Genomic DNA, 26666 nt, shown 5'->3' with positions numbered 1-26666 from the left:
GCGACAGTGCGGCGCGGGGGCGGCGCAGCGCTACAGCACGCCGAGGCGCGCGCACGCACGAGGGGCGAGCCGCGGGGCGGGGGGGGGGCGACCTCGGCGCGGCACGGGGCGGGGGGGCGCAGGCACGGCCTCGGGCGCGGGCGCGGGAGCAGGCGCGGCGAGGGGCGCAGCGCGGGCGCGGAAGCAAGCGCGGCGGCGCGGGCTCGACACGGGGCGACGGCGCGGGAGCAGGCGCGGGCGTGGGGGTGGCGCGGCGGGAGCGCGGGCGCGGCGGCGGCGAGGGCAAGGGCGGCGGCGTCGGCGGGGCTAGGGCGCGAGAGGAAGAAGAAGAGAGGAAAGGCGCGGGCCCGGTAGATATTTCCGAGCTCGACGCCAGAGTGACTGACGCCGAGCTCGACGCCAAGATCTACGGCGCCGAGCTTGACGCCAGTCACTCTGGCGCCGAGCTCCCTGGCAGCTCATCGACTGTGCCCAGGAGCTCGGCGCCGGAGACTCTGACGTCGAGCTCGGCGCCAGCATCAATGGCGCCGAGCTAAGAGTCAATTTTTTAAATTCTTTCCAGGAATCTATTTATAAGAAACTTTTAAAAAAAGAACAAATTATAAAAAATTCGGACACCGGCCCCTATCATGATGCGTGCAGCGTGCGGGACGCGTTTTTGCAGCTTGCTGGTAGTTGGTCTGCATTCTTTAAAGCGCCGATGGTGAAGAGAGAGAGAGGAATTGCAATGAGAACTAGTACAGGTCAACTGAAAGCGCGTCGCGCGTCGTCTGACTATCAAACTGCCACGGCCTCACGGGACCGTCGGGTGCGGATCTCGGTCGTCGATCGCTGCCAGCACGGTCCGCCGTCGGATCGGGCATGGGCGGCCGCCCGCGCGACAGGTGCGCGCGCAACCGCACGTGGGGCCCCGTGCGGGCCGCACGTGCCGACAGGCCGATGAGTAGCGGCAGGTCTGCCTGCGATGGCGGGTGGTGACTGGAGAGTGATGACAGGTGAGAGGGCTTCACTGGATTGCAGCTCATTTTGGGATTCCATCGTGGAGGCTTCAAATTGAAGTGGGCGGCAGCGGTACTCGGGTGGACGTGAGCTGGGGTGGGCGTGCATGGACTTCACGGCTCCGTAGATTAGTCCCCCGCGCCCAGAATCTCTTGGACATCGTGGATTAGCATAACGGCTCTGTTCGACTGACAGAATTTTGATCGAAACTGGCTAAAAAACACTGTTCTGGCTGAATTGTTGTGAGAGGAAAACACTGTTTCGGCTGAAAAAATAAGCTGAACAAGCCGAATATGGAGTAAGCCGAACAGAGTGGGAGATGTTCCCGCATCCGAGTCATTGCATGTGCAGCGTGCAGTAGCGGTGTAGAATTCTCGGAGGCAGGCGAGCACTGGCTGTGCTCCGCTGATGATGTTGGTTGTTCAAGCGCGGAGACAGCACCTAACCTAAATTAACACAGCGTGGCGTCAAGAAGTTTGACGAGAGTGCTCACACTGAAGTGGATAGTGGATAACAATGGAACAGTGCGACCAGCCTTTTTACACCGGGGTTGCTACAATCATCAGACCACCGCGAAGTCCAGTCCCAGATATGCCTGTCACGCGCAGAGTCCAAGCAGTAAGCACGCGTCGTGCTGCGTACAAGGGGAATGTATGGCCAGTTGGCCACAGCCGACATTGCCCAATCGAATATGATATATGACAAAACACACCTTGTTTTGCCCTAGCTCAGGGAGTTGCAAATTTGAGCATTTCCTTATCAGCAACCCAACAATGTAAATTTTTTCCTGTACATGATGGATCTTGCTAAACGAACTATGTACAAGGTGTTCCTATATGGGGAAAAAAATCACACGCACGCAAAAGAGAACACAGGCAAAAATGGCAAAACCGGAGGATCTGTTGTAGAAAACCGCGCACCTTCCAATCCATCTAATACTAATAGCCCCAAAACTGCAGAATTGCACCAACTACCCGCCACCTTGTGTCTGAAGCAACCTTGCATGGCATTGATTCCTCAGGAGGACAATCAGGAGGTCCAGGATTACACCAATTGGTCAATCACCCGCACGGCCGCACCCATCTTCAGTAAAGGCCACAGGGCATAACGTTTGGTAACAACCTGCAGAGAGCCAACAACCACCTTACCGTATGCACGGAAGCAGCCAACATGCATGATTGTAATGTACTAATGTGGTGTGCCTTCACATGTTCGAACAGCAAACATTGCTTTCACCTTGAAGTTCGAAAGACACTGGTAACCACAAACCTGGCTCATTCTGAAAAGAGTGGATTTATAACAGGACGGAAATTAATACCAGATAAATAAAGATTCTACACAAACCATGTAGACAAAAAGTTACCATTTTTTATGCCATGCTAGAACCTGAAAACAAATCGACTAAGGGCTTGGGTGGGCCGTTGGTCAGCTCCAGATCGTAGGATTTTTTAATTGTGAACATATTGCATCAGACAGGAACTTTATTAGTCCCTCTCTTTCAACATCCTTCTCCTTTTTAAAATCAAGATGACGAACCTGAGGCATGCCACAAAGGGAGAATCGATCAGAAGTTCAGAACTTCCTCCACACTTAGAATACTTATTGGAGGTTTGTACAGCAATAAGTAAACAGCAGATTTCTTTCATTCCAATTTCCGAATGATCATCTTTTTATGTATCTATGAGAGTCTCACTATTTCATAAGATAATTTCTGCCTCACATTTTTATATTAGAATAACAGCAAAAAACATGGAAGTGTTAACATTTTTCAGATGCCTCAAACCGAGTTCCTGTGAACACGTGATACAAGTATAGAACTGGCAATTTTATCATTAATCCTAGTCAAGCAGATGGATTCAGTGCTGCTGAAATTGGTCATACAAGCTCAACATACTATAGAAGTTTTGCCAGGTAGAAAGTACAGTTGAGATATAGTCAGATATGAAATGCTTTTAAAAGTTCCTACAGCAGAAACAAACAGCACACATGTAAATAAAATGCATAGTAGTTGGATAAAAGCAAGGTACTTTCACTACCATGTATTTTTTTAATACATGGAAACTAGTTGAAACAGCAAAAACGAAATACAGTGGCAGCTTTAATGTATTTACCTTCACAAGATCTGTTTGTGACAGACCTGATTCAGTGCTAAATGCAAGGCATTTAATATCATGATCACTGGCATATTCATACTGTTCTTGAAGACTTGGATCTTCCTGAGGAACAAACTGAGCCTGAAAATAGTAAATCCATCAGTAGTGATCATAATAGCTTCAGTCTCCACACTAATCTTTGCCCATGATCCTTATAGAACCACCTTTATGTTAGCTTTCCAAAGCTCTGCAACAAGTTCCATGCGTTCAGTTAACAGACCGCCACCACCCCTTGAACAGACAAGTACACTGATGCTAGGTTCAATCCTGAAGGCCACATAAATTATTTTATAAGTTATTCTTTTAGAACATAGATCACATAAATAATTGGAGTTTTTAGAATCAGTGACATTGGGATTCAGATCACCTGGACAGTAACCTTCGCAACCCCAGATCAGATGAAGGATTGTTAGGAAGAAATTTCTCAAGTGCAATGCTCACACCAACAGCACCTGGGGGTTTAGATTTCTGCACAGGTCATACAATTAAAATACCGAAATCATGGACAATATCTCTATATTTTCTTTTCACAAAATGAAAGGAGAAAGGTATTTTTTGTGACAAATCAGCAGCAACAACAACAACAATATATCTTCCTTGGACAAGTATGGGATAATATACAGCGTCTGAAAGAGGTCATTATACAATTACAAACTAAGATTTTGTGGCATCTATATGTAGTTATTTGTTAAGATAAATGGTTCAAGGTATATCCTTTAACACACAGGAGGCATCAAGTACAACTTACATATGCCTTATCCCAAGCTTGTTCCACCAACTAATCATATATCGTCCACCAACTGCCAGCAACTTTTCATGGAAACTCAGTCCATGATTACCTTCTTTTGAGTATACCTGTGTTGTGTTGAGATGGATAAATTGCAGTGCGATATCAAGAAATATGTAAATTTCAAAGGAGCAAAGCATCAACACTCGTAAAAGGAAAGCATAGAAAATGTGAAGAACATTGCAAAATATCTCCTAAATATTGACACACCACCCATTATTTCGTATGACTGAAGACTGAACTAGGAAAACCTAGTGAATGCAAAGAACATTGCAAATTGCAATATTTTGTTTTCTATTCTTTTCCAACTATATTTATTCTCAAATAACTAAGATAAGGAATAGATATGACATTAGAATGCTACGGTCTTTCATAATGAGGAACAAAATAGGGTTCTCTCCCAAGTGTGTTCTATAAAATGTTCCAAAACAATTTAGGGATGTAAGGTTACAGTGTTTCACCTGGAAAAACAAATCTTGTTTTAGGGATGTAAGGTTACAGTATTTCACCTGGAAAAACAAATCTGTATAGTAACATTCTGAGGGAGGCATGAGTACATCAATAGTAGTAATTGGTTGTTCTACCGACCATACTCTCAAACATCTCAGAAGCAAGGATAGATCATCAAGAGCCTTGCAAGCAGATTTATCTACAACAAGAAACACACAGTAGCAACAATTAAATGTTCCCAGCTTTAGCAGCTAATAAAACAAAGATTAAGAACCACTACATAGCAATAGTGCATACACAGATTCAGAAACTTGCAGTACAGAAAGGAAACAAGTGAGGCTTCATAGTTTATAATATATATGCTATTATCAAACAAGTTTCTAAAACATGTTAGCAGTCACATGTAGAAACCCTTTCAATAGTTGATCTGAGGATACAACGTGTAGAGGGGACTTGATTGGCCCAAACCAAATAAAAATACAAGTAAATAATGCATAATATATATAAAAAAGAGGAGGCTTGACTGGTGAAACTAGAAGTGATATTTACATTGCTTTCGCCAAGATGATCTCCAAATAATATAAAAGGGATGCAACAACTGCATAAAGCAACTACAAGCTTTGAGTAAAAGAACTTGACTGGACTGTAGACAAACCTTAAAATCTTCTCATTCACTTGAGGACTTCTATCCTTCAGGCGTATCTTTTTAACAGCATATTGGCGCCCATCTAGCTTGTTTTTTGCATAATGCAACACGACCAAAGCCCCCCTGACCTGTACAAATGATATCTTAAGAGTCATGCTAATCCATGAAAATACATAGACAGTTAAACTCCAACAAATACGATTCAATAATGAAGGTGTGGCCTTTAACATATATTTGGCTAGGAGCGCACCCTGGGCATCTGAGGATCCAGCCAGGGGTGTAAGCCCAAAAGCCTAAGTTTACTATAAAAATATAACATGGGCCCAACCACAATAACAGGTTCAGCCTGAGGCCCAGCTCATTTCTACCATGACCAACCACAGAATTCTATGTGAAAGTTGAAACATATTCATAATAATCATCGCACAGTAAATACACATTTGCCCACATTAGCACACCACATCACCAACCACCCTAAATTAAATCACAAGGCGGATAACATCATTTAACATAGAGTGGGCTAAGCTCCTCAGGCCAATAGTAACAAAAAGAATGGTTCAGATTTAAGGATTGACAACAATTGATCAAGGGGTTTATCCTCAGATCTGCTGTTGGCAGTTACCTAGTAAACATATAGTGGGGCTTAGTATATCAGGATAGGAGCTAACAAAGGCATATAATAACCAGCACATCAGCCTCAATCTGAAACAACCTTGCATAATTCCTTCTGTAAAACACAACTCCCTCTGTTCCCAAATAGAGGAACATTTTTTTTCTTCTTGCAGGCTTAGGGATGGAACTTTATCCATCTCTATTCTGATAATTGTCTGAGAAAATATTAGAAGACTATGATCACATGGAAGTTCTTTTCGTGACCAATATACCATTTATTTTAGAAAAGTTTTTACAGCTTGTCTGCATGTATTCCAAAGTAGCATCTATTTTTACGAACTTTGTAAGTATTTAAACATAGCAACCACTAATTCACAGCAATACAAACAGACAAATTCTTCCGACTTTGTAACTGATACATCCTGAAATAGTACAATGAAGCATTATCAATGGGGATATGATACTCACCAAGTGAACGGAGCTCCTCAAAATCATTCATATAACGTGAATTCGGCCTAGATGATGAATTATCATGTTATGACGGGCATCTCCTACAGCAGGCAAAGGCCCTCTAGTGGCTAAATTGCCGCACACAGTGGAGGGCTCATGGCCAGGCGCATCCAGGAGTCTATCTATTATTAGTAAAATAATTATTATTATTATTAGGGAGTTATTTCTATTTTTAGATAAAGGGATATAAATAGCTTGTAAGACTTTCACGGGGGATCAAGCAGAAATAATCTATTGTTTCCGGCTTCCCCTGGGAGCCGGGAGTTCCTAACCCTAGCCGCCTATACTGTTCACGCGTGAACAGTGCCGCGCTTACTGTAGCTACGCGAGGGTTCTAGGGCCGCAGCCGCCGCGCCGTCTTCCTCGCGTGCTCAAGCCTCGACCTCCTCCCTCCCACTTGTACAACCTGAGATCAATCTCCGGTAGGACTAGGGTTCCTATCACCTTGGTATCAGGGAATTCCAGGACGATGTCCACGACTCCGCAGTCCACCGGCGCCCTCATCCCGCCGGTTCCCACCGTCCCGCTGCCGGCCGCATCCTCCGAAATCTCGCAGTCATCCGGCACCGCCCTCACCCTGGAGGGTTTGGCCGGTGTGGTCGACCAATTCGGCAGCAACATGGATCAGATCAGCCGCAACGTGGACGTCCTCAGCCGCAACATGGCCGCCATGCAGCAATCTTTGGCGAGCCTTCTTCCGCCCCGCCCCCTCCGCCCACCTCGCAGCCGCCGCCACCACCGCCCGCGCCTACTACGTCCCCGCCAACGAGCTTCTCCTTCGGCATACCCCAGGGTAGCTCGGGGGTTCCCCTGCATCAGATGCGGTGGCCGGCCTCCCCGTCGCCCGTCCCGTCATGGGCGCTGATGGGTACGATGCCGCCAATCTACACGTCGGCCACCACCGTCACGCCATCTGCCGGGGCCGACCCTGTCGTGCCTCCAGCCCCGAGTGCCGGTACCTTCTACGGCGGCACCGACGGGACGCTGCTGTACGGCAGCGCCCCTGCCCCCTCGGCAGCGGGGGTCAGCGGCCACCCGGAGGACGGCGCGCCCGACAGCGTCCATGCCGGCATGCACAGCGCGCCCAGCGGCGTCCACGCGGGCGCCCATGCCCCACCGCGCTTCTACAAGCTGGAGTTTGCTACTTATGACGGCGCCGTCGACCCGCTCAACTGGCTCAACTAGTGCGAGCAGTTCTTTCGGGGGCAGCGCACCCCCGCCTCAGATCGCACGTGGCTGGCTTCCTACCACCTCCGTGGCGTGGCTCAGACATGGTACTACACGCTCGAACAAGATGAGGGCATGCCCGCGTGGGAGCGGTTCCGCGAGCTGTGCCAGCTCCGCTTCGGGCCTCCAACGCAGGGCACACGTTTGGCGGAGCTTGCTCGGCTGCCCTTCTCCTCTTCTGTCCAGGACTACTCGGAGCGCTACAACGCCGTCCTCTGCTACGAGCGCGACCTCAACGCCCGCCAGAAAGCTCAGCTGTACGTGGGCGGCCTTCCCGAGCACATCAGGGTCGACGTGGAGATGCACCACCCGCCGGACCTACAGACGGCGATGTACTACGCGCGTGCCTACGAGCGGCGCACGGCGGCCTTCCTCCCTGCTCTACAGCAGCTGCAGCAGCAGCAGCGGACTGGCCGTGGCCCTCGGCCCGCGGCGGCGGCGACTTCTGCCTCTGCCCCGGTCCAGCCGGCTGCCACTGCCGCCCCCGGGCAGCCACGTACTTTCCGACGCCTCACGCCGGCGGAGCAGGTGGAACGGCGTCGACAAGGTGTCTGCTTCAACTGTGACGAGCCGTATGTTCGTGGCCATATCTGCAAGCGCCTCTTCTACCTCGAGACCTCCGACTACATCGTCGACGAGCAGGGGGTCGCGGCTGGGGAGGATGGCCACCCAGCCGACCGTCCGGAGGAGCTGGCCGACCCAGAGGCCCCCGCAGCCACCTCCCTGGTGGTTTCTCTCCACGCGGTGGCCGGCATTCGTCCGCCGAACGCCATGCTGTTGCCGATCACCTGCAAGAACGAGCGCTTCCTGGCCCTCCTCGACACCGGCTCCACGCACAACTTCGTCCAGGGAGCTGCCATGCGCCGCCTCGGTCTCTCTCCCTCTGGGGGCGAGCATCTTCGGGTCACCGTCGCCAACAGTGATCGCTTGGCTTGCGAGGGGATCGCACACGACGTGCCCATCCGCATTGAGGACCAGGACTTCGCCATCACATGCGTCGGCCTCAACTTGGGCGCCTTCGACTTCATCATCGGCTTCGACTTCCTCCGGGCGCTGGGGCCGATCCTTTGGGACTGCACGGCGCTCACCTTGGCGTTCTGGCGCGACGGCCGCCGGATCACGTGGCAAGGCGTGGGGGGGCCGACGGCGCCAGCCCAGCAGCAGCTAGCCGCGGTCGCCACCGCCCCCGGGATGCCCTTGCTGGACAGCCTTCTTCAGCAGCACCACGCCATCTTCGACGAGCCGACGGGGCTCCCACCAGCGCGGCTGTACGACCACCGCATTTACCTGTTGCTTGGCACGGCCCCGGTGGCGGTGCGGCCGTACCGTTATCCTCAGCTTCAAAAAGACGAGCTGGAGCGGCAGTGCGCTGAGATGCTCGCCCAAGGCATCATCCGCCCCAGCACGTCACCGTTCTCCGCTCCGGTCCTCCTTGTTCGCAAGGCGGACAAGTCCTGGAGGTTCTGCATCGACTACCGCGCCCTCAACGCGAAGACCTCCAAGGACAAGTTCCCCATCCCAGTGGTGGATGAGCTTCTGGACGAGCTTCACGGCGCCCGCTTCTTCACGAAGTTGGACTTGCGCTCTGGCTACCATCAGGTGCGGATGCACCCGGACGACATCAGCAAGACGGCCTTCCGCACACACCAGGGGCATTATGAGTTCTTGGTGATGCCCTTCGGACTCTCCAACGCCCCGGCTACCTTCCAAGCGCTGATGAACGACGTCCTCAGGTCGTTTCTTCGAAGGTTTGTGCTGGTGTTTTTTGATGATATTCTGATCTACAGCTCCTCTTGGGCGGAGCACCTACAGCAAATCGGCCTCGTCCTCACCGCCCTCCGCGCCCACCGCCTCCACCTCAAGCGTTCCAAGTGTTCGTTTGGGGCCTCTTCGGTGGCCTACCTCGGGCACGTCATCTCCGCGGCGGGCGTTGCCATGGACGCCGACAAGATCGCGGCGGTGGCTGCGTGGCCAGCTCCACGTTCCGCTCGGGCCTTGCGAGGCTTCCTCGGACTCGCCGGCTACTACCGGAAGTTCATCCAGGACTTCGGTGTCATCGCAGCCCCACTAACGCGTCTCTTGCGCCGAGACGCGTTCGAGTGGGACGACGACGCCGAGGCGGCCTTCCAGGTGCTCAAGGGCGCGCTCACCACGGGCCCCGTGCTCCAGATGCCCGATTTCGACAGGGTCTTCATCGTCGACTGCGACGCGTCCGGCGCGGGGTTCGGCGCCGTCCTGCATCAGGGCGCGGGACCCCTCGCTTTCTTCAGCAGGCCGTTCGCCGCTCGCCATCTCAAGCTTGCCGCCTACGAGCGTGAGCTCATCGGGTTGGTGCAGGCTGTGCGGCATTGGAGGCCCTACCTTTGGGGACGCCACTTCGTGGTGCGCACGGACCACTACAGCCTCAAGTACTTATTGGACCAGCGACTGTCTACGGTACCTCAGCACCAGTGGGTCAGCAAGCTCTTCGGTTTCGACTTCGCTGTTGAGTTCCGCCCGGGTCGCTTCAACACCGTGGCGGACGCCTTGTCCCGCCGCGACGCCGACATGGCCCCAGATGCCTCCTGCACGGCTGCAGCAGTGGCTGCGCTCTCCGGGCCGACCTTCGTCTACTACGACCATGTCCGCCGCGCCTCGGCTACAGCTCCGGATGCCGTCCAGCTGCGTGCCCGCTTGCGCGCGGGCGACCTGGCCGCCCCATGGCGCGAGGACGGTGACCTCCTGCTGCACGGCTCCCGCGTGTTCATCCCCGACATCGCTGACCTCCGGCACCAGGCTATTCAGCTCGCGCATGGTGCTGGCCACGAGGGGATACAGAAGACTCTTCACCGTCTCCGCGCTGATTTTTTTATCCCCGGTGATCGTTCCTTGGTGCAGGACTGGGTGCGCACATGTGTGACGTGCCAGCGCAACAAGACGGAGGCCCTTCAGCCGGCCGGCCTCCTGCAGCCCCTTGAGGTGCCGTCTCAGGTGTGGGCAGACATTTCTATGGATTTCATCGAGGGGCTGCCCAAGGTTGGCGGCAAGTCGGTCATCCTCACCGTCGTCGACCGCTTCTCCAAGTACGCGCATTTTATTGCGCTCGGCCACCCCTACACGGCGGCGTCGGTCGCTCGCGCCTTCTTTGACGGCGTCGTCCGGTTGCATGGGTTCCCCCGGTCTATCGTCAGTGACAGGGACCCCGTGTTGACCGGCCACGTGTGGCGCGACCTCTTTCAGCGAGCGGGTGTGACTCTACGTATGAGCACAGCCTTCCATCCTCAGACGGACGGCCAGTCGGAGGTGGTTAACAAGGTGATTGCTATGTATCTGCGCTGTGTTACAGGTGACCGGCCGCGCGCTTGGGTGGACTGGCTCTCTTGGGCGGAGTATTGCTATAATACTTCCTTCCATACCGCCCTTCGCGCGACTCCCTTTGAGGTCGTGTACAGCCGTTCCCCGCCCCCGATCGTCCCCTACAAGCCCGGGACGGCCAATACCGAAACAGCCGACACCCTTCTCCGCAGCCGCGACGAAATGCTCGCGGAGGTCCGTCAGCGGCTCGTCCAAGCACAGCAGCTGTCCAAGAAGTACTACGGCGCCAACCACAGGGATGTTGAGTTCAAGGTGGGCGCGTGGGTCTGGCTGCGTCTTCTCCACCGCACCACGCAGTCCCTGGACCCGCGCGCCAAACGCAAGCTGGGGCCACGATGGGCCGGTCCGTTTCGCGTTCTCGAACGCATCGGCCGCGTCGCCTATCGTCTACAGCTTCCAGAGGGCGCCCGCATCCACGACATCTTCCATGTTGGTCTTCTGAAGCAGCACCGCGGCGACCCTCCGACTGCACTCGGCGATCTTCCACCGACGCTCGATGGCCGTGTGCTTCTTGCACCCGAGCGTGTGCTGCGGGCGCAGCAACGTCGTGGCGCCTGGAAGCTCTTGGTCAAGTGGCATGGCCTCTCCGACGACGACGCCACCTGGGAGACTCTTGACGCCTTCCGCGACGACTTCCCCGACTTCCAGCTCGAGGACGAGCTGTTTTCGCAGGCAGGGAGAGATGTTATGACGGGCATCTCCTACAGCAGACAAAGGCCCTCTAGTGGCTAAATTGCCGCACACAGTGGAGGGCTCATGGCCAGGCGCATCTAGGAGTCTATCTATTATTAGTAAAATAATAATTATTATTATTAGGGAGTTATTTCTATTTTTAGATAAAGGGATATAAATAGCTTGTAAGACTTTCACGGGGGATCAAGCAGAAACAATCTATTGTTTCCGGCTTCCCCTGGGAGCCGGGAGTTCCTAACCCTAGCCGCCTATACTGTTCACGTGTGAACAGTGCCGCGCTTACTGTAGCTACGCGAGGGTTCTAGGGCTACAGCCGCAGCCGCCGCTCCCTCGCTGCAGCCACGGCGCCGCCGCGCCGTCTTCCTCGCGTGCTCAAGCCTCGACCTCCTCCCTCCCACTTGTACAACCTGAGATCAATCTCAGGTAGGACTAGGGTTCCTATCATATCAGGTCTCCAAAATAGAGAGCACTCTGAAGAGATCTATTTGATGCCATCAGAAAGCCAAGTGACAATTAGAGATGATCAACACCAAGATAGTATTGGTAGAAATAAATCATGAGTTAGTAGAATATAAACAGGTGTGGCTTACCATTTGTTACCCAAAAACATGACTGAAAGTTTCCCCAAAAACAGGAGTCAGAAATTAAATCCTTAGCCCATTCAGAAAGAACCTGGTTAACACCAAAATGGGAAAAAAATGACCATTCAGTTGGGAGTGGTAACAACGAAAAATAAAAGGCAAATATATAGACAAGACTATATGCACCCCTATGTTGCACAGCTCTGCTGATATTGTTGGCAAAGCAGCTGAAAGAGAATCCTTCGATGCACAGGCTATCCGAAGCAGATGTACCTAATTAAGATTCCAAACAAGGTTCACTACTTAAGGAGAAAATATCACTCAAAGACAGTGTTGTGAGAGAAAAAAGATACCAGAATTAAATCCCTTTTCTTGTTTCGTGAAGCATCATCTAACATGTCTGAAACATAAGATAGTGCATTTGAAGAGCTAAAGTCTGAATCACAATCTTCTTCATTCCAAGGTTCCTCTGCAAGGTCAGTGTCCTACTAGTATTGATAAATATGCAGTCAGATTAGGTTGAAGCACAACCTTTTCAACTTAAATCAATTATTGACAGGAAAAGCAGGACTGCAGGAGCAATAGTACAAATCACATAGTGTAATATCGGAAGACAAACAGGTGACAAATTAATTGACATGGCAATATACCAAGCAGATGAATATTATACAGTTAGAATAATGCATATGTTGAGACTTGAGACCGCTCCACATGTTTCACTTCTATCAAACCGTCAGATAAACAATTGAGTTACTTAGGAACAAAGGTTGACACTGGACAAAAAGGGCATGCCAGTGCAATCAGTCGAGTGTGTAAACATAAGAACATTGCAAGTAAAATTGAAAAACTCCATCACAAGTAAAAAAATCAAACCCAAGAGGGTAATTACCAAAAGGACTTGACAGTTGACATACAAGTCACGATATAAATGGTTTTCCTTCAATCTAACATTGTTACATACCAATATTACATTTTCGCCTTTTTCATAGCAGTATTACTCATAATGGCCTAACCTCGAGTGACCCTAGGTAAACTTTTCTTCATTTCTTTGTATAATTATAGAAATGTGTTGTCATAGTTGATTCATGAAATACACTAAAACAAAAGGAATCTGCAATAGTTCTGTTTTATTACCTCGGGTTCATTTAGACTGCTAAAACCCCTTTCAGGAGTATCTGATGTATTTCCTGTATTGCTAGCAGACAAAGTTTTGCTTTCAGTTTCAGTTTCCTCATCCACAACATGTAAAGTTGGAGCTGCCTCCCATATGGCACCATGCTTTGTGGCATGTTGCTGTTCAGCTTTATCACCAGATGAGCCTTTAGCATTATTGACCTTAACAGCTGAGACACGGGATTTTTCAATGATGGTCTTCCTCTTGCTTCTAACATTAGATTGAACTTGAGATACAATATTTTTCCTGCCACTATCTGTTGTCAGATCTGGACCTTGGCGACTCCAACAAGTATCATCATATAACTGACTATATAGATCGAAGGAGTTATATACGTAAGAGATTCCAGGGTAAGGATCACTGCCAAGGCTAACTTCCACATCTTCATCAGTAGTTGAGCTCAAACCCAAGAAAGAAGCCTACAACAACAGATAATATGAAATCTCAGATATGATCAAAGAGCAACAGATGAAATAATAATATAATATCATGAATACATGAAGCCAAAGATCAATGAAAAAGGTTCAGTGCAAAGGATGCATCCCTAATTTCACTATGCCTTACAATAAAAACAAAGTAAAAGAAATTGTTATACAGTCTATCAGAGGCAATGTGGAAACTTACAGTGCTCACTGAAACATGTGCTGGAGCAATCTCAAACAGAAACTCTTGCGCAGCCTCAAACAAATTGAAAATCATAACACGTCCTTCTCGGGAATAAATGTTTGCCTGATAACAATACATGAGTCAAAGGTGAAGAGGCAAAAATGAATCATCACAACTCGCTAATATAAAAACAAAGGTATAATTTGGAGGCATAAATTACTCATAATTTGAAGTACAATGTAAAACAATAAACTTCAATATTATTGATTCTCTTGACAGATATACTAGAAAACATACTTGCGCCTTTATTAAATAAAGTGATACTCAGACAATTATTTCACAGTTCAAACACAAACAGAGCAAACATATACAACTTCAGCAGTTGCCCTTCCCCAGTGGAATGCATGCATGTAACCCGAACTGTTCTTATAATTTTACAGCATGGCAGTTGCAAGACAAATAGGGCGTACCCAAATAGGGCGTACCCAGTGCAGAGAGCTCCCGCTCTGTGCGGGGTCTGGGGAAGGGTATCAGTGGCAAGCCTTACCCTCGCCTATGCAATGCGAACCCGGGACCTTCCGGTCACAGGCGGTAAGACTCTACCGCTTGCACCAGGCCCGCCCTTCAGTTGCAAGACAAATAGAGTTCAAGGAAAATTATTACATTAACAGAAAACCAAAAAAGGAAAACTAACTTAAGAACTAAGTGATAGTTAAGTTAAAAGTCTACGTCGAGAAGGCCACCCACCTGGCTCAAATCTGGATGTTCGCAAAATGTGTGTACCCCAATGAGAATCAGTTTCGGTACTCACCTTCTTTAAGACAAAGCATGGGGGATGTCGACTCCCAATTGTCATTTTTTAAAGAAAAAAAAAGACCTGAATCCCACTAATTTTAATGAGGTTTTTCATATTAATGCTAATACCTGTGGTCTCTTTGAAAAAAAATGTATCATGTAATATGGTCAGGTGAAGTCTAATATACCTGATCAGCAAGAAGCGAAAGTAGCCGATCTGCATCTTCTTTAGACAATTTTTTTTTCAGGTACGATCCGCAACTTTGGGCACTTGTGGGGGTAACCAGGAAAGCATCCACATTTTAAATCAAGAGTTGAATGTCTAGCACCATTAACAACAAACAAGAATAGGTAAAATCACGACGGCTTAGAGGAAGACACTTACATTACACTAAGAATAGCTGAAATATTTAGATCATCAAAGCCCATGCCGTCCGAATAAGGCCTGTTTAAATTATTCAATGGTAACAACACTTCACTTGTTGAACATGAGTATGGAAAAAATCTATGTGTATGCACATTAGAAAATACCTGATACATATATTACATCGTGTATGAGGTGATTCTGTTAGTCGCTGAATTCTCACTCTTGGTAGTAGGAGAATTCTTACTCTCATCGAGAGAGGATGACACTAGGAGTTGGGGCAATTTTCTTGTCTATTTCTCACACAAGCTCATACAAATGTCATGCCAACCTAAGGGGTTGGGGTTACATATTTATAGGCTGCTAGCCAGCCAAGCATATGCCAAGATGCTAATCTAAGATGCTAATATGCTGTCCTAGCTAAGATGCTGTCCTCTAGTCTAAGATGTTGTCCTCTAAGATGCTGTCCTCTAGTCTAAGATGCTGTCCTAAAAACAGAAAAACAGCCACAAGGACCATGTGAGCATCACAGCCCCACAAAGACCAGCCACACATGAGACTTATCCATCATTCTCCCCCTAAGTCTTGTGCGTCGTCCTGTGGGAGAGTTGAACCATCCCGGTCCTGGAGCAGAGCTCAAGGAACTTGATCCTCCCAAGGGGCTTGGTGAGCAGGTCCGCAAGCTGGTCATTGGTGTTGATGTAGCTCGCCTTGATGCTCCCTTTCTCCAAACAGCCTCGGATGAAGTGGTACCTCACCCGGATGTGCTTGCTGCGTTCGTGGAACACGGGGTTCTTTGCCAGGGCCAGAGCGGACTTGCTGTCCACCCTGAGCTCCACCGCTCTAGTGTCTCTGCCGAGGAGATCACCAAGCAGTCGAGCGAGCCACAGCGCCTGAGTCGAAGCGGTGGAGGCCGCTATGTACTCGGCCTCGCAGCTGGACAGGGCCACCACCTGCTGCTTGACCGACTGCCAGCTAACGAGGCACTTGCCGAGGAAGAAGAGGATCCCACTCGTGCTCTTGCTGGTGTCGATGTCGCCGGCGTGGTCGCTGTCGCTGTACCCGACGAAGTGTGCCGCCCCAGGGCACCTCGGGTAGTAGAGGCCGTGGTCGAGAGTCCCCGCAACGTAGCGGATGATCCTCTTCACAGCCTGCTGGTGCTCCGTCGTCGGTCGCTGCATGAACCGACTAACGTAGCCGACGGAGAATGCCAAGTCCGGCCGTGTGTGGGCGAGGGTAGCGAAGGCTCCCCACAAGACGCCGGTACTGCGTAGCGTCCACCTCCTCCGTCGTGCTGTCGCGGCTCAGCTTCAGCCTCTCCTCCATCGGAGTGAGAGCTGGGTTACAGTCGGTGAGCCCAGCTAGCTCAACGACGCGCTTGGCGTAGGCGGTCTGTCGAAGCGTGATCCCAGAGTCATCCTGGTGCACCTCGATTCCCAGGTAGAAGGAGAGAGGCCCCAGGTCACTCATCTGGAAGGTGGCCTTCATCTCTTCCTTGAATGCCGCCACCTCCGCATCCTTGGTGCCGGTGATCACCAAGTCGTCGACGTAGACACCCACCAGCAGGGCATTTCCTCCATTGCCCCGTCGGTAGATGGCCGCCTCATGCGGGCTTTGCTCGAAGCCCATCCCCTTTAGCGTGGAATCCAACTTGGCATTCCACGCCCTCGGTGCCTGCCGCAAGCCATAGAGGGCCTTGCGCAGGCGGAGCACCTTGCCCTCCTTGCCGGGGATCGCAAATCCCGGCGGCTGGTGCACGTAGACCTCCTCCTTCAAGTCGCCGTTAAGGAACGCCGACTTGACGTCCATGTGATGAACACGCCAGCCCTCCTGGGCAGCTAGCGCAAGGAGGAGTCGCACGGACTCCATCCGTGCCACGGGAGCAAAGGCGTCGTCGAAGTCGACCCCCTCCTGCTGCACGAAACCTCGTGCCACCAAGCGAGCCTTGTGCTTGACGATGGCGCCGGCTTCATCCCTCTTCAGCTTGTACACCCACTTAAGTGTGATCGCGCGGTGGCCACGTGGAAGGTCAGCAAGCTCCCAGGTGCGGTTCTTCTCAACCGCATCCATCTCCAACTGCATCGCGGCGCGCCATGCCGCGTGTCTCTCGGCCTCTGCGAACGACCGAGGCTCGCCGTCGTCACATGCAAGGTGCAACTGCGCCTCCAGGTCCTCCAGGTCGTGAGGCACCAGTCCCGGCTAAGGATGAAAACGGAACGGAAATATCCCGAACCGAACCGCATCGTTTTTTTATATTTAATCCGATCGAATCCGTATTTTCTTGTCCGACTTTATCGTTTTCGCTTTCGCATTTCAGATATTTCGTATTTCAAATGTAAAAGTAGAAAACGGTTTAGACATTTTTCCGACCGTTTTCTACTTTTCTACTTTTAATTTGAAATATTCCGAATTGAAAATTTGGTTTAAACCGAATTTGGCCAACTGCACAGGTCATACAGCCCAATTACAGGTTGTTCACCACGCAGCTGTGTTCTTTCTACTGGTGGCCAGCTGTCCTCTCTTATAGACGGCGCTCAGCCTCATCTCTCTTCACCTCATGAGATGGTGCTAAATGTCAGGAAACCAGCAGCATCTACACGAAAGCCCACCTGGGCCATAGCCCATCAAGCTCATCGATTTAACCCCCACCTGCAAAGTCAATCATTTGATAGTTTTTGCATCAGCCGAATAAATCTTTGTTACTCAAAAGAAAAATCTGAATAAATCTTTAAAATAAAATATTACATCTATTCTAAAAAGATTAATAAAATTATTCTGACTCAGTTCGAGTTCATGTTTCTATAATATGCACTTGTTAATTATTATATGCACTTGAACTTGATCATGTATGCACTTAGTCATGCACTTGGTCTACGGGTCGGTATTCCGTATTGAGTTTTCGTATACCGACCGTGTTCGATATAATTCCGCTCGAATTGTTTCGTTTTCGAAATTCTCGATATTCCGTAAGTTCGTGTTCGTTTTCGTGTTCGGTTTGTCCGCTTTCGTTTTCGTTTTCGTATTCAAATGTAAAAGTAGAAAACGGTTGAGGAGTTCTCCGTTCGATTCCGTCCGTTTTCATCCTTAGTCCCGGCACCAACTGGTCGCCGAGAAGGTTCTCCATCGTACGGTACCGCAACGGCTCACCGTCGTGGTACGCGTCGATGCGCTCCTCGTCGTGAGAGAGCGGAGTAGTGAGCTCAACCGGGCTGTGCTCGACACGAGCTGGTGTTGGAGTAGACGTGCCCGGAGAGGTGCCTGTCGGTGCTGGAGTGCGTGGCGTTGCCGGCTGTGGTGAAGCCGGCGAAGAACTCATCGCAGCCGAGGTCCTGGCTGGAGAGCGTGGAGCTGTCGGAGTAGCAGGCGCCGGGGTCGGTGGAGGCTCGGGGACTGGGGTAGACGCGCTCGCCGAAGAAGAGCTGCCTACTCCCCCAGCTCCCTCGAAGTGGACGTACTCGACAGTGAAGTCGTCGTACGTCGGAGCCGAGCCATCGTCCACCGCCTTGTCCCACGCCCATCCTCGCCCTTCGTCGAACACAACGTCGCGCGCCGTGCGCACACGCTGTGTCTTCGGGTCGAGGATGCGGTAGGCCTTCGAGCCCTCCGCGTAGCCGATGAACACTCCCGGAGTGCTCCTGTCGTCGAGCTTGCTGATGTGGCCAAGCTCCTTGGCGAACGCGAGGCAGCCGAAGACCCGTAAGTGGGAGACCACCGGCTTGCGCCCATGCCAAGCCTCGTACGGCGTCCTGCCGTCGAGCGCCTTGGTAGGTGAGCGGTTGAGGATGTAGACGGCCGTCACCACCGCCTCTCCCCAGAAGACAGCCGGCATCCCCCTCTGCTTGAGGAGGGCCCGAGCCATCCCCACAACCGTCTGGTTGCGCCGCTCGACGACGCCGTTCTGCTGCGGGCTGTACGGCGCGGAGTAGTGGCGCTGAATGCCCTCGTCAGCGCAGTACGACGCGAATTCAGCCGCCGTGAATTCGCCGCCGTTGTCGGTGCGCAGCACGCGCAGCTTGCGGCCGCACTCCGCCTCCGCAGCAGCCTGCGCGCGTCTGATGGCGTCCGCAGCCTCTCCCTTGCTGCCGAGGACCATCACCCACATGTAGCGGGAGAGGTCGTCGACGAGCAGCAGGAAGTAGCGTCGTCCTCCCGGTGTGGCCGGTGTCACCGGGCCACACAAGTCCCCGTGCACGAGCTCGAGCCTCTCCTTGGCTCGAAAGCTCGCCCGTTGGGGAAAGGGGAGTCGCCTCTGCTTCGTCAACACGCAGACGTCGCAGAGCTGCTCCACATGGTCGAGGCACGGCAGGCCTCGCACCATCTCCGTGGCACTGAGCCGCTTCAGGGCCTCAAAGTGAAGGTGCCCGAAACGCTCGTGCCACTGCCACGCCTCGTCGTCCCGACGAGCAGCGAGACAGAGGGGTTGTGCCACCTGCACGTTAAGGGCGTATAGTCGATTTGCGCTTCTGGATACCTTGGCAAGAAGGCGACGACGACGATCCCAAATCCTCATGACTCCGTCCTCAACCACCACGCGCGAACCGTTCTCATCCAGCTGTCCCAAGCTGATGATGGAGTTCCTCAACGCGGGGATGTAGTAGACTCCGGTGAGCAGCCTGTGCTCACTAGACACGGCGGTGAAGATGATGGAGCCGACGCCCTTGATCTCCACGCCGGAGGCATCCCCAAACTTGACGGAGCCTCGGACGCTAGAGTCAAGCTCGGTGAAGAACTCCCGTCGACCGGTCATGTGATGGGTGGCGCCGGTGTCGAGGCATCACCCGTCAGTCTTGTCGTTGCCGGAGCTGTCGCCGAGAAGGGCGTGTGCTTTTGGCTCGTCAAGGTGGAGGAGAGCCGCTGCGGCCGGTGCCGCTGGAGGTAGCTCGATGCTGGCATGTGCCATGAACAGAGCCGGCTCCTCCTCCTCCGCCTGTGCGACGTGGGCCTGGCCGCGTCGTGGCTGTCGACAGTCCTTGGCCCAATGGCCAAGCTGGCCACAGTTGCGGCAGACGTCGTCTCGTGCCGGCTTGTGCCTGCCGGCGGCGCCGCCTTGGGCGCCTCCGCGGGCATCACCCTCGGCACGTCCTCGCGCCCCGGCCTGGACGTCTCTGCGCGCCTTGCGCGGCTTGCCACGCTTGCGGCCGCCTGTCGCGGAAGAAGGCTCCCCCTTCCTCCGGTCACCTTGGCTGGCAAGCCACTGCTCCCGAGTGAGAAGGAGCTTCCCGCCAGTGGTGATGGGCCCCGAGAGGGACTGTGGCTCATCGCTGTCGACGACCTTGAGGCGACCTATCGCCTCCTCGATCGACATCGTGGAGAGATCCAGCAGAGACTCGATCGAGCGAGCCATCTGCTTGTACTTCTCGGGGACGCAGCGGAAGAGCTTTTCGACAGCTCTCTCCTCGCCGTAAGTGTCGTCGCCGAACTGCACCATCTTCTGCAACAGAGTGTTGAGACGGAGAGCAAAGTCATCAACGTCCTCACCTGGCTTGAAGGCCAGGTTCTCCCACTCCTTGCGAAGTGCCTGCAGTGTGGACTTGCGGGCGCGGTCGCTGCCGATGCGTGCCGCAGCGATGGCGTCCCAAGCCTCCTTGGCAGTCCGCTTGCTGGTAAGCGAGAACTGCATCTCGGGCGGGACTGCAGCGATGAGAGCATCCAGCGCCCGTCGATCTAGGTCGTAGTCGACGTCGCCGTACCGGACTGCCTCCCACATGTGCCGCACCTGGAGCTTTACCCTCATCACCGCAGCCCACTCGACGTAGTTGGTCTTGGTGAGGGTAGGCCACCCACCGCCGGGACCGACGTCCCTGACAACAGCCTGGAGCCCGTGGTAACCACGGTACCGATCCAGGGAGAGAGAGCCACGCTGCCTGTGAAGGCCGCGCTCTCCATCGACCCGTCGGTACCGATCCGGGGAGAGAGAGCCACGCTGCCTGTGAAGGCCGCGCTCTCCATCGACCCGTCCGCCACCGTTGCCGTGCGCGCCTCCTCCAGGAGCGCCGCCGCCGCGTCCGCGCCTGTCTGGGCTGCCGCCGCGCTCGTGGGCGTGCGCGGCTGCCCCAGGAGCGCCACCGCCGTGCGCACCTCCTCCAGGAGCGCCGCCAGCGCGTCCGCGCCTGTCTGGGCTGCCGCCACGCTCGTGGACGTGTGCGGCTGCCCACTGCGCCGCCCGCGCTCGCGCTGCGTCCCTCTCTAGCAGCTCGAGGTCCGCGTCGGCGGTGTCATCAGCAGAAATGGAGCTGCCGATGCTGCCGCGCAGAGCCTCGACCTTCGCCGCCGCCGCACGCGCTGCATTCGCCGCCGCCGCTGCTTCCGCCTCCGCTCTGGCTGCTGCCAGCTCCGCTGCTGCCAGCCTCGACGCCCTTGCCGCCGCCGCAGCGGTCTCTGCCGCCGCTCGCTCGCGTTCCTCTGCCGCGGCAAGTTCGGCCTCCTGCCGACGCCGCGTGCTCGAGGCGACCGAGCGCTGAGACTGCCCTGCGGACATGACGCGCTACCGGGGGGCTGCTGCGTGGGGAGAGGGCTGCTTCAGACGAGCTGGGAGAGGAGTGAACAGGAGCGGCCGGAGGAGCTGCTGCTGCCAACAGCTGGGGCTGTTGTGGGGCTGGGAGAGAAGATGAGCAAGAGATGCTCAGGCTACAGGATAATACGGCTCTGATACCAGTTGTTAGTCGCTGAATTCTCACTCTTGGTAGTAGGAGAATTCTTACTCTCATCGAGAGAGGATGACACTAGGAGTTGAGGCAATTTTCTTGTCTATTTCTCACACAAGCTCACACAAATGCCATGCCAACCTAAGGGGTTGGGGTTACATATTTATAGGCTGCTAGCCAGCCAAGCATATGCCAAGATGCTAGTCTAAGATGCTAGTCTAAGATACTAATATGCTGTCCTAGCTAAGATGCTGTCCTCTAGTCTAAGATGCTGTCCTCTAAGATGCTGTCCTCTAGTCTAAGATGCTGTCCTAAAAACAGAAAAACAGCCACAAGGACCATGTGAGCATCACAGCCCCACAAAGACCAGCCACACATGAGACTTATCCATCAGATTCTGATGTTACTTTGAAGTCCTCCCCTAAAATTGAAGCCCTAATTGATGTAGAACCAAAAGGTGCAGTTAAGATCATGTACAAACAGAAAAGGGTTAATAAAGGGGCACAAACTAGATCATGGAACTAAGCTCTGATTGCTTCTATTAGTAAACCAGTTATTCAACCCCAACTCCAAATATAAATCAAAGTTAGCTTGTTTTTTCTGCTATTGATGGACATGCAGACAATAGACAAATATCAAATTCAAATAACACCACCCAATTACACCCAAAAGACAATGGTTAAAATCTAGCAATGACAAGAAACAATAAAAACAATAAGTATTAGACGGGGAGCAATTCTCAAAACTATCAGCAGAATATAAGGTTGACAAGGAAGAGGCTGAGCTTGGGCACCCACCCTACAGGCTGAACTTTCTCACCAACTGAACAAACGAGATGGCGAAACGACGAAAGTCTACATAAGCACAGCCGGATGATCGGTGAAACTTCCGTTTCCAAAAAAAAAATGAAACGAAGACCAGTGAAACTGAAATATGAGACAATGTGAGAAGGCCAGAGCAGTGGTCGATACACCACACCAAAATCATCCGCAGCGGATAGGAATCATGTATCAACAACAGTTAGGCAAATCAAACTGCTCCCAGAAAACAAAAGTACTGGCACACAATAGATTGTGAAACACCACTCCGGAATACAACTATCAGCAGCAGGAACACATGAGTCGCAGTTGGAGACTTCGAAGCAGCGAACCAGACGCCAACATGGACTTAACTCCTTACGCGCATCGCGGCGGTCAATGAGGAACGACACGCAACAGCAGGTATTCGCCCAAAACCGACTTAGCGAGAGGAGAAGCGGTTAACCGGAGAAACTTGGTGATGGTGCGTGACTTACAGGGCGGTGAGCTCCTCGTCAAGGGCGGTCTCGTCTCCTTCGAGCTGCGCGGCGTGGTCCTTGGCTGCCTTGCGGCCGGCCGCGCCGCGCTTCTTTTTCTTCCTAGCGCTGTGGCCCATCGATTAGAGCAGCTGGAGCTCGCGGCGTGGCGGCGTGGCGGGCGTCGCCCTCGCCCGCCGGAAGAAACGGGAGCGGAGATCTGCGCTGGCGTGGCGTCGGGCGGAAGCGCGGCTTTAGCCGTGGGACTTTAGGATGGACTAGAAATGGGGCGCGGCGTTGCCGCGCCTGCCCTGGACAGCTCATACATATATACCGAAGACATTTAACAGTTCACTATTGACATTTAACAGTTCAGTATTCATAGGTAAATGAAGCATATAGGATCGTATTGTAATATGCTCTTTGAGGAAGTATAAATGTTTTATTCGTTAACAAAGAGAAGAGATTATTCAGATAATGATATATTATTGAGGTGCAACTTTATTTGTTTATATAAAAGCATTTGTTCCGATGTCTTTGAGAACCTGCAATTAGCCATGTACGTGAATTGGAAAATGAAAAGGAAGAGCCACATGTAAAACAACATGCACTATTTTTAGATTAAGGTATGATTGTAATTTATGAGCGTGAGGCGTAGACACCGGTAAAGAGTTAAAATTTCTGATCAGAGGTAGAAGAATATGCTCTTAAATTTCTATCATGATCTTTTTTTTATGAAAGCTTATGAACTTCGAACAATTAGATTTTTCACGGAGACCTCGTCCAAATTAGTTTTGTGTCCAACCTTAGAATTAAATAACTCAAGCTCTGTTGAGTTTTTTAGGCCGTGTATGTTAACTCGTCCAATTTTTACTGAATGTTAACTCTTTTAACAATGAATAAAGGTACACACGCTCTCTGTTGCTACGTGCTGCTCGCGGGCCGCCCTGCCCGTGCCGCTGTAGGCGTTGCTCCTTGCGAGGCAAACGAGTGAAAGGCTTGGTGTGTGGGGCCCATGTTCCATCAGGTCATCACAGCAGCACGTGAAAGGCTGAGCCAAACTCCATCCTTTATCGATCCACTGCACTGCTGCACCTTCAGCTTCCAAACTATTCCCCCATCTCTCTTCAACACTCCCTGTTCTTGCTAGCACTGCGCACAACGATGCTCTTGAGTTGAAGATCAGATTCACAAGGAGCAGGACCAAAGTAGCAGCTCTCTCTCTCTCTCTCTCTCTCTCTCTCTCTCTCTCTCTCTCTTCTCCAAAATCAACAAAGCAGCAATTCTTCATCCCCTTCACCTGCCCAGCTCTGTGAGCGAGGCCTTTGGTCAAGCTGAAGTGAGGCCGGCGCGCAGGCATGGTGTGTGTGGCGGCGATCATAGCCCATCCACTGGAGCGAGTTCTAGCCTCTACAGCTTGGTCTCGGCCTATGCTCGTCGCAGTCAAAGGAGAGCTCCAGCCCCTGCGGTGCGTGCTCCCCATGGGCGAACTCCAGCCACGGCGTCGCGGCCTCGACGCGTGCTCGTCGCCGACGAGTTGCAGCTGGGAGGCGCCACGCCGAGGGCACGCTGCCACCGCTGGGCTCCACTCACGCCGGCGCAGCGGCCGCAGGGGCGCCGTTGCCTGGCACCCGCCGCCGCATCAGGAGGGAAGGAGAGAGAGGGGGGAAGGGGAGGGCGAGATGGAGGTGAGAGGCAGCAGCTAATTTATTTTTTTTAAAAGAGATATAATCAAAGGTGGCTTGTATGTTGATTTGAGAAAAATCTGAGGAGGTTTTTGTAAAAATTATTGAGAGGGTCTCTGGAGTGTGGGTTCATTTTTGATAAAGAGAAGGTCTTGTTTGCAAAAAACCCAAAGCCCATCCGATCTGGACCGCGGGTTGATTTTGAAATAACCTGAGGTGTTTTTTGCAAAATAAACTGAGAGGGCCTCTAGAACGCGGGTTGATTTCCGAAAAATACAAAGGTTTTTTCGAAAAATGGCCGCGGCTCGCTCGATCTGGGCCGTCCGCGCGCCCGATCGAACGACCGAGAAAAGCCCGTGACGTGGCATGCTGGCTGGCCAGCTTTTGGAGGCAGGATTCATATGGTAAGATGGGATGGGCACTGGGGCGCCTTGACTCGAGTCCAGCATGACTGTCGAGTGGGCCCGGGCCACGAGCAGCGTGAGGCGGTGAGATTTTGGGTAGTTTTGATAGCGTCGGATCGAAAGCGAAACGGCGGCTATGTCGCAGCCCACAGTACACTGTACAGTACTAGACGACTATCGGCGGTAGCTACTGTGTACGGTAATGCGCGGCACAGGCCGTCCGCCGGACGGTGGCCGCGTAACAACCACATCTCATCTAATCATCCAACCGTTTAAAAAAACTTACCTCACCACATCATAGCCTCGACGACGGCGCTCTCCACCAGGCTTCTCTCTCCACTGCACCTCCTCTCCATCATGCCTTCGCTCTGCGGCCGGCATCTCCTCCGCACTAGAACACAACAACCCATCTTTTTCCCTCTCCACCGTGCCTCCCGCTCGCCGCAGGCTTCTTCAGCGCATGGACCCACTGCTGACTTCTCCACAGAACCTATCGGGACCTTCTTCATCGAAGTAGCGAGCTCCACGCCATCGGCAAGCTCTACACCAGCGAGCTCCACGCGCCAACGAGCCTCCATTCTAAAGCAGGAAGAAGATATTGCGCTGAAAGCGCATGTTGCAAACATATGTTTCAAGTGTTTCAGATGGTTCAGAGGTATGTTGTGGGTGTTTCATATGGATGTTGCAAAAATAGATCGGGATGCTGCATATACTGTAAGTGTTTCAGAGGCATGTTGCAAGCATTTGTTCAAAGTGTTTCGTCTATTTCAGACTTATGTTGCAAGCATTTTGATCTGGATATTGTATATGTTTCACACATATGTTGTAAAAGTATGTTCTAAATGTTTTAGCTATTTCATCCTTATATTGCAGTAAGTATTTTCATGTTGCAAGTGTTTTATCTGGATGTTTCAACATAGGTTGCATGTGTACGTTTCAAATGTTTTATCTGCTTCAGACTTATGTCGCATTTCAAGTGTTTTCATGTTGTAAGTGTTTCGTGTTTTAGAGGTATGCTTAGAAAACCATAGGGGCACGCCCGGGGCATTGGGGGAAGGGGCGTGGCAAGCCAAAGGCCGACAGATGGGGCGCACAACGCGCTTGGGGTCCTACGGACGGAACTTGCTCGTCCTCATACAGGCTCCCGAGTCTAGCCTACGCGAAGAGAGGAGAGGGTGGGGAGGGGAAGGAGTAGTGGGTGCAGCTACCGTGTGCGTGCGGGGCGGGACGGGGCGAGGCGGACGGGAGACGGACGTGCGCGTGTAGCAACGATACGGTGCAGCGGTAGGCACGGGCGAGTGGGCTGGGGCAGCAGCATGCGCGGGGCGTTCGGACGCTCTTATCTACTCCGGACGTCCGGGCGCTAGTAAGTCCCTACTGTGTATAGCCCAAATTTGTCCACTTACGGCTTGTTTGAAACGCAAAATACGAAATGAATAGGAAATAAGTGTAGGTAGGAACAGAGGATTAAAAAACACATGAATAATTGTATATTTATTTATGTTTATGACTAAAGTTCTATCATAACATAGGCATATTTATTTATGTTTATGACTAAAGTTCTACCAAAACACAGGATTGAAAAACAAGTTTACAAAATAATTATATTTTTTAAATAATTATCCTTAAAGTTCTATCAAAACACGTGAATAATTATATATTTATGTTTAAGATATCATATAATTATATATTTTGATAGAACTTTAGTC

General features: G+C 51.9%; 3 protein-coding genes across 10 annotated transcripts; all 3 read right to left on the bottom strand.

The window, feature by feature from the left end:
- Positions 1–1696: 1696 nt before the first annotated feature.
- LOC136490866 (eIF-2-alpha kinase GCN2-like) lies at positions 1697–23169 on the bottom strand. Of its 8 annotated transcripts, none has more exons than XR_010767891.1 (19): positions 22890–23169; positions 21996–22030; positions 15119–15155; positions 14973–15032; positions 14776–14857; positions 13811–13915; positions 13147–13605; positions 12366–12497; positions 12199–12285; positions 12022–12103; positions 5045–5163; positions 4449–4588; positions 3901–4007; positions 3520–3620; positions 3317–3419; positions 3111–3233; positions 2894–2961; positions 2363–2535; positions 1698–2278 (listed from the first exon to the last, which is right to left on the bottom strand). XR_010767891.1 is itself a non-coding variant. In XM_066487061.1 (11 exons), the coding sequence occupies exons 1-11, from the start codon at positions 23006–23008 to the stop codon at positions 11878–11880; spliced, it is 1233 nt and encodes a 410-aa protein (XP_066343158.1). In that variant the 5' UTR covers positions 23009–23169; the 3' UTR covers positions 11504–11877. The 8 variants fall into 8 exon arrangements, 1 of the variants encoding a protein (XP_066343158.1); XR_010767890.1 differs by lacking the exon at positions 2894–2961 and having other exon boundaries at positions 1702–2121; positions 2236–2278; XR_010767894.1 differs by lacking the exon at positions 2894–2961 and having other exon boundaries at positions 1702–2121; positions 2236–2278; positions 2386–2535.
- Positions 2935–4079, bottom strand: LOC136492017 (eIF-2-alpha kinase GCN2-like). Its single transcript, XM_066488181.1, has 5 exons — positions 4008–4079; positions 3532–3620; positions 3317–3419; positions 3111–3233; positions 2935–2961 (listed from the first exon to the last, which is right to left on the bottom strand). The coding sequence occupies exons 1-5, from the start codon at positions 4077–4079 to the stop codon at positions 2935–2937; spliced, it is 414 nt and encodes a 137-aa protein (XP_066344278.1).
- LOC136490865 (uncharacterized) lies at positions 19726–21975 on the bottom strand. Its single transcript, XM_066487060.1, has 2 exons — positions 21030–21975; positions 19726–20930 (listed from the first exon to the last, which is right to left on the bottom strand). The coding sequence occupies exons 1-2, from the start codon at positions 21427–21429 to the stop codon at positions 19726–19728; spliced, it is 1605 nt and encodes a 534-aa protein (XP_066343157.1). The 5' UTR covers positions 21430–21975.
- Positions 23170–26666: the final 3497 nt, after the last annotated feature.

This window comes from Miscanthus floridulus, chromosome 11, assembly GCF_019320115.1.
Source record: "Miscanthus floridulus cultivar M001 chromosome 11, ASM1932011v1, whole genome shotgun sequence".
In the NCBI taxonomy this organism is placed as follows: Eukaryota; Viridiplantae; Streptophyta; class Magnoliopsida; order Poales; family Poaceae; genus Miscanthus; species Miscanthus floridulus.
The sequence above is the reverse complement of the archived record's forward strand: the minus strand, read 5'-3'. Positions and strand labels throughout refer to the sequence as shown.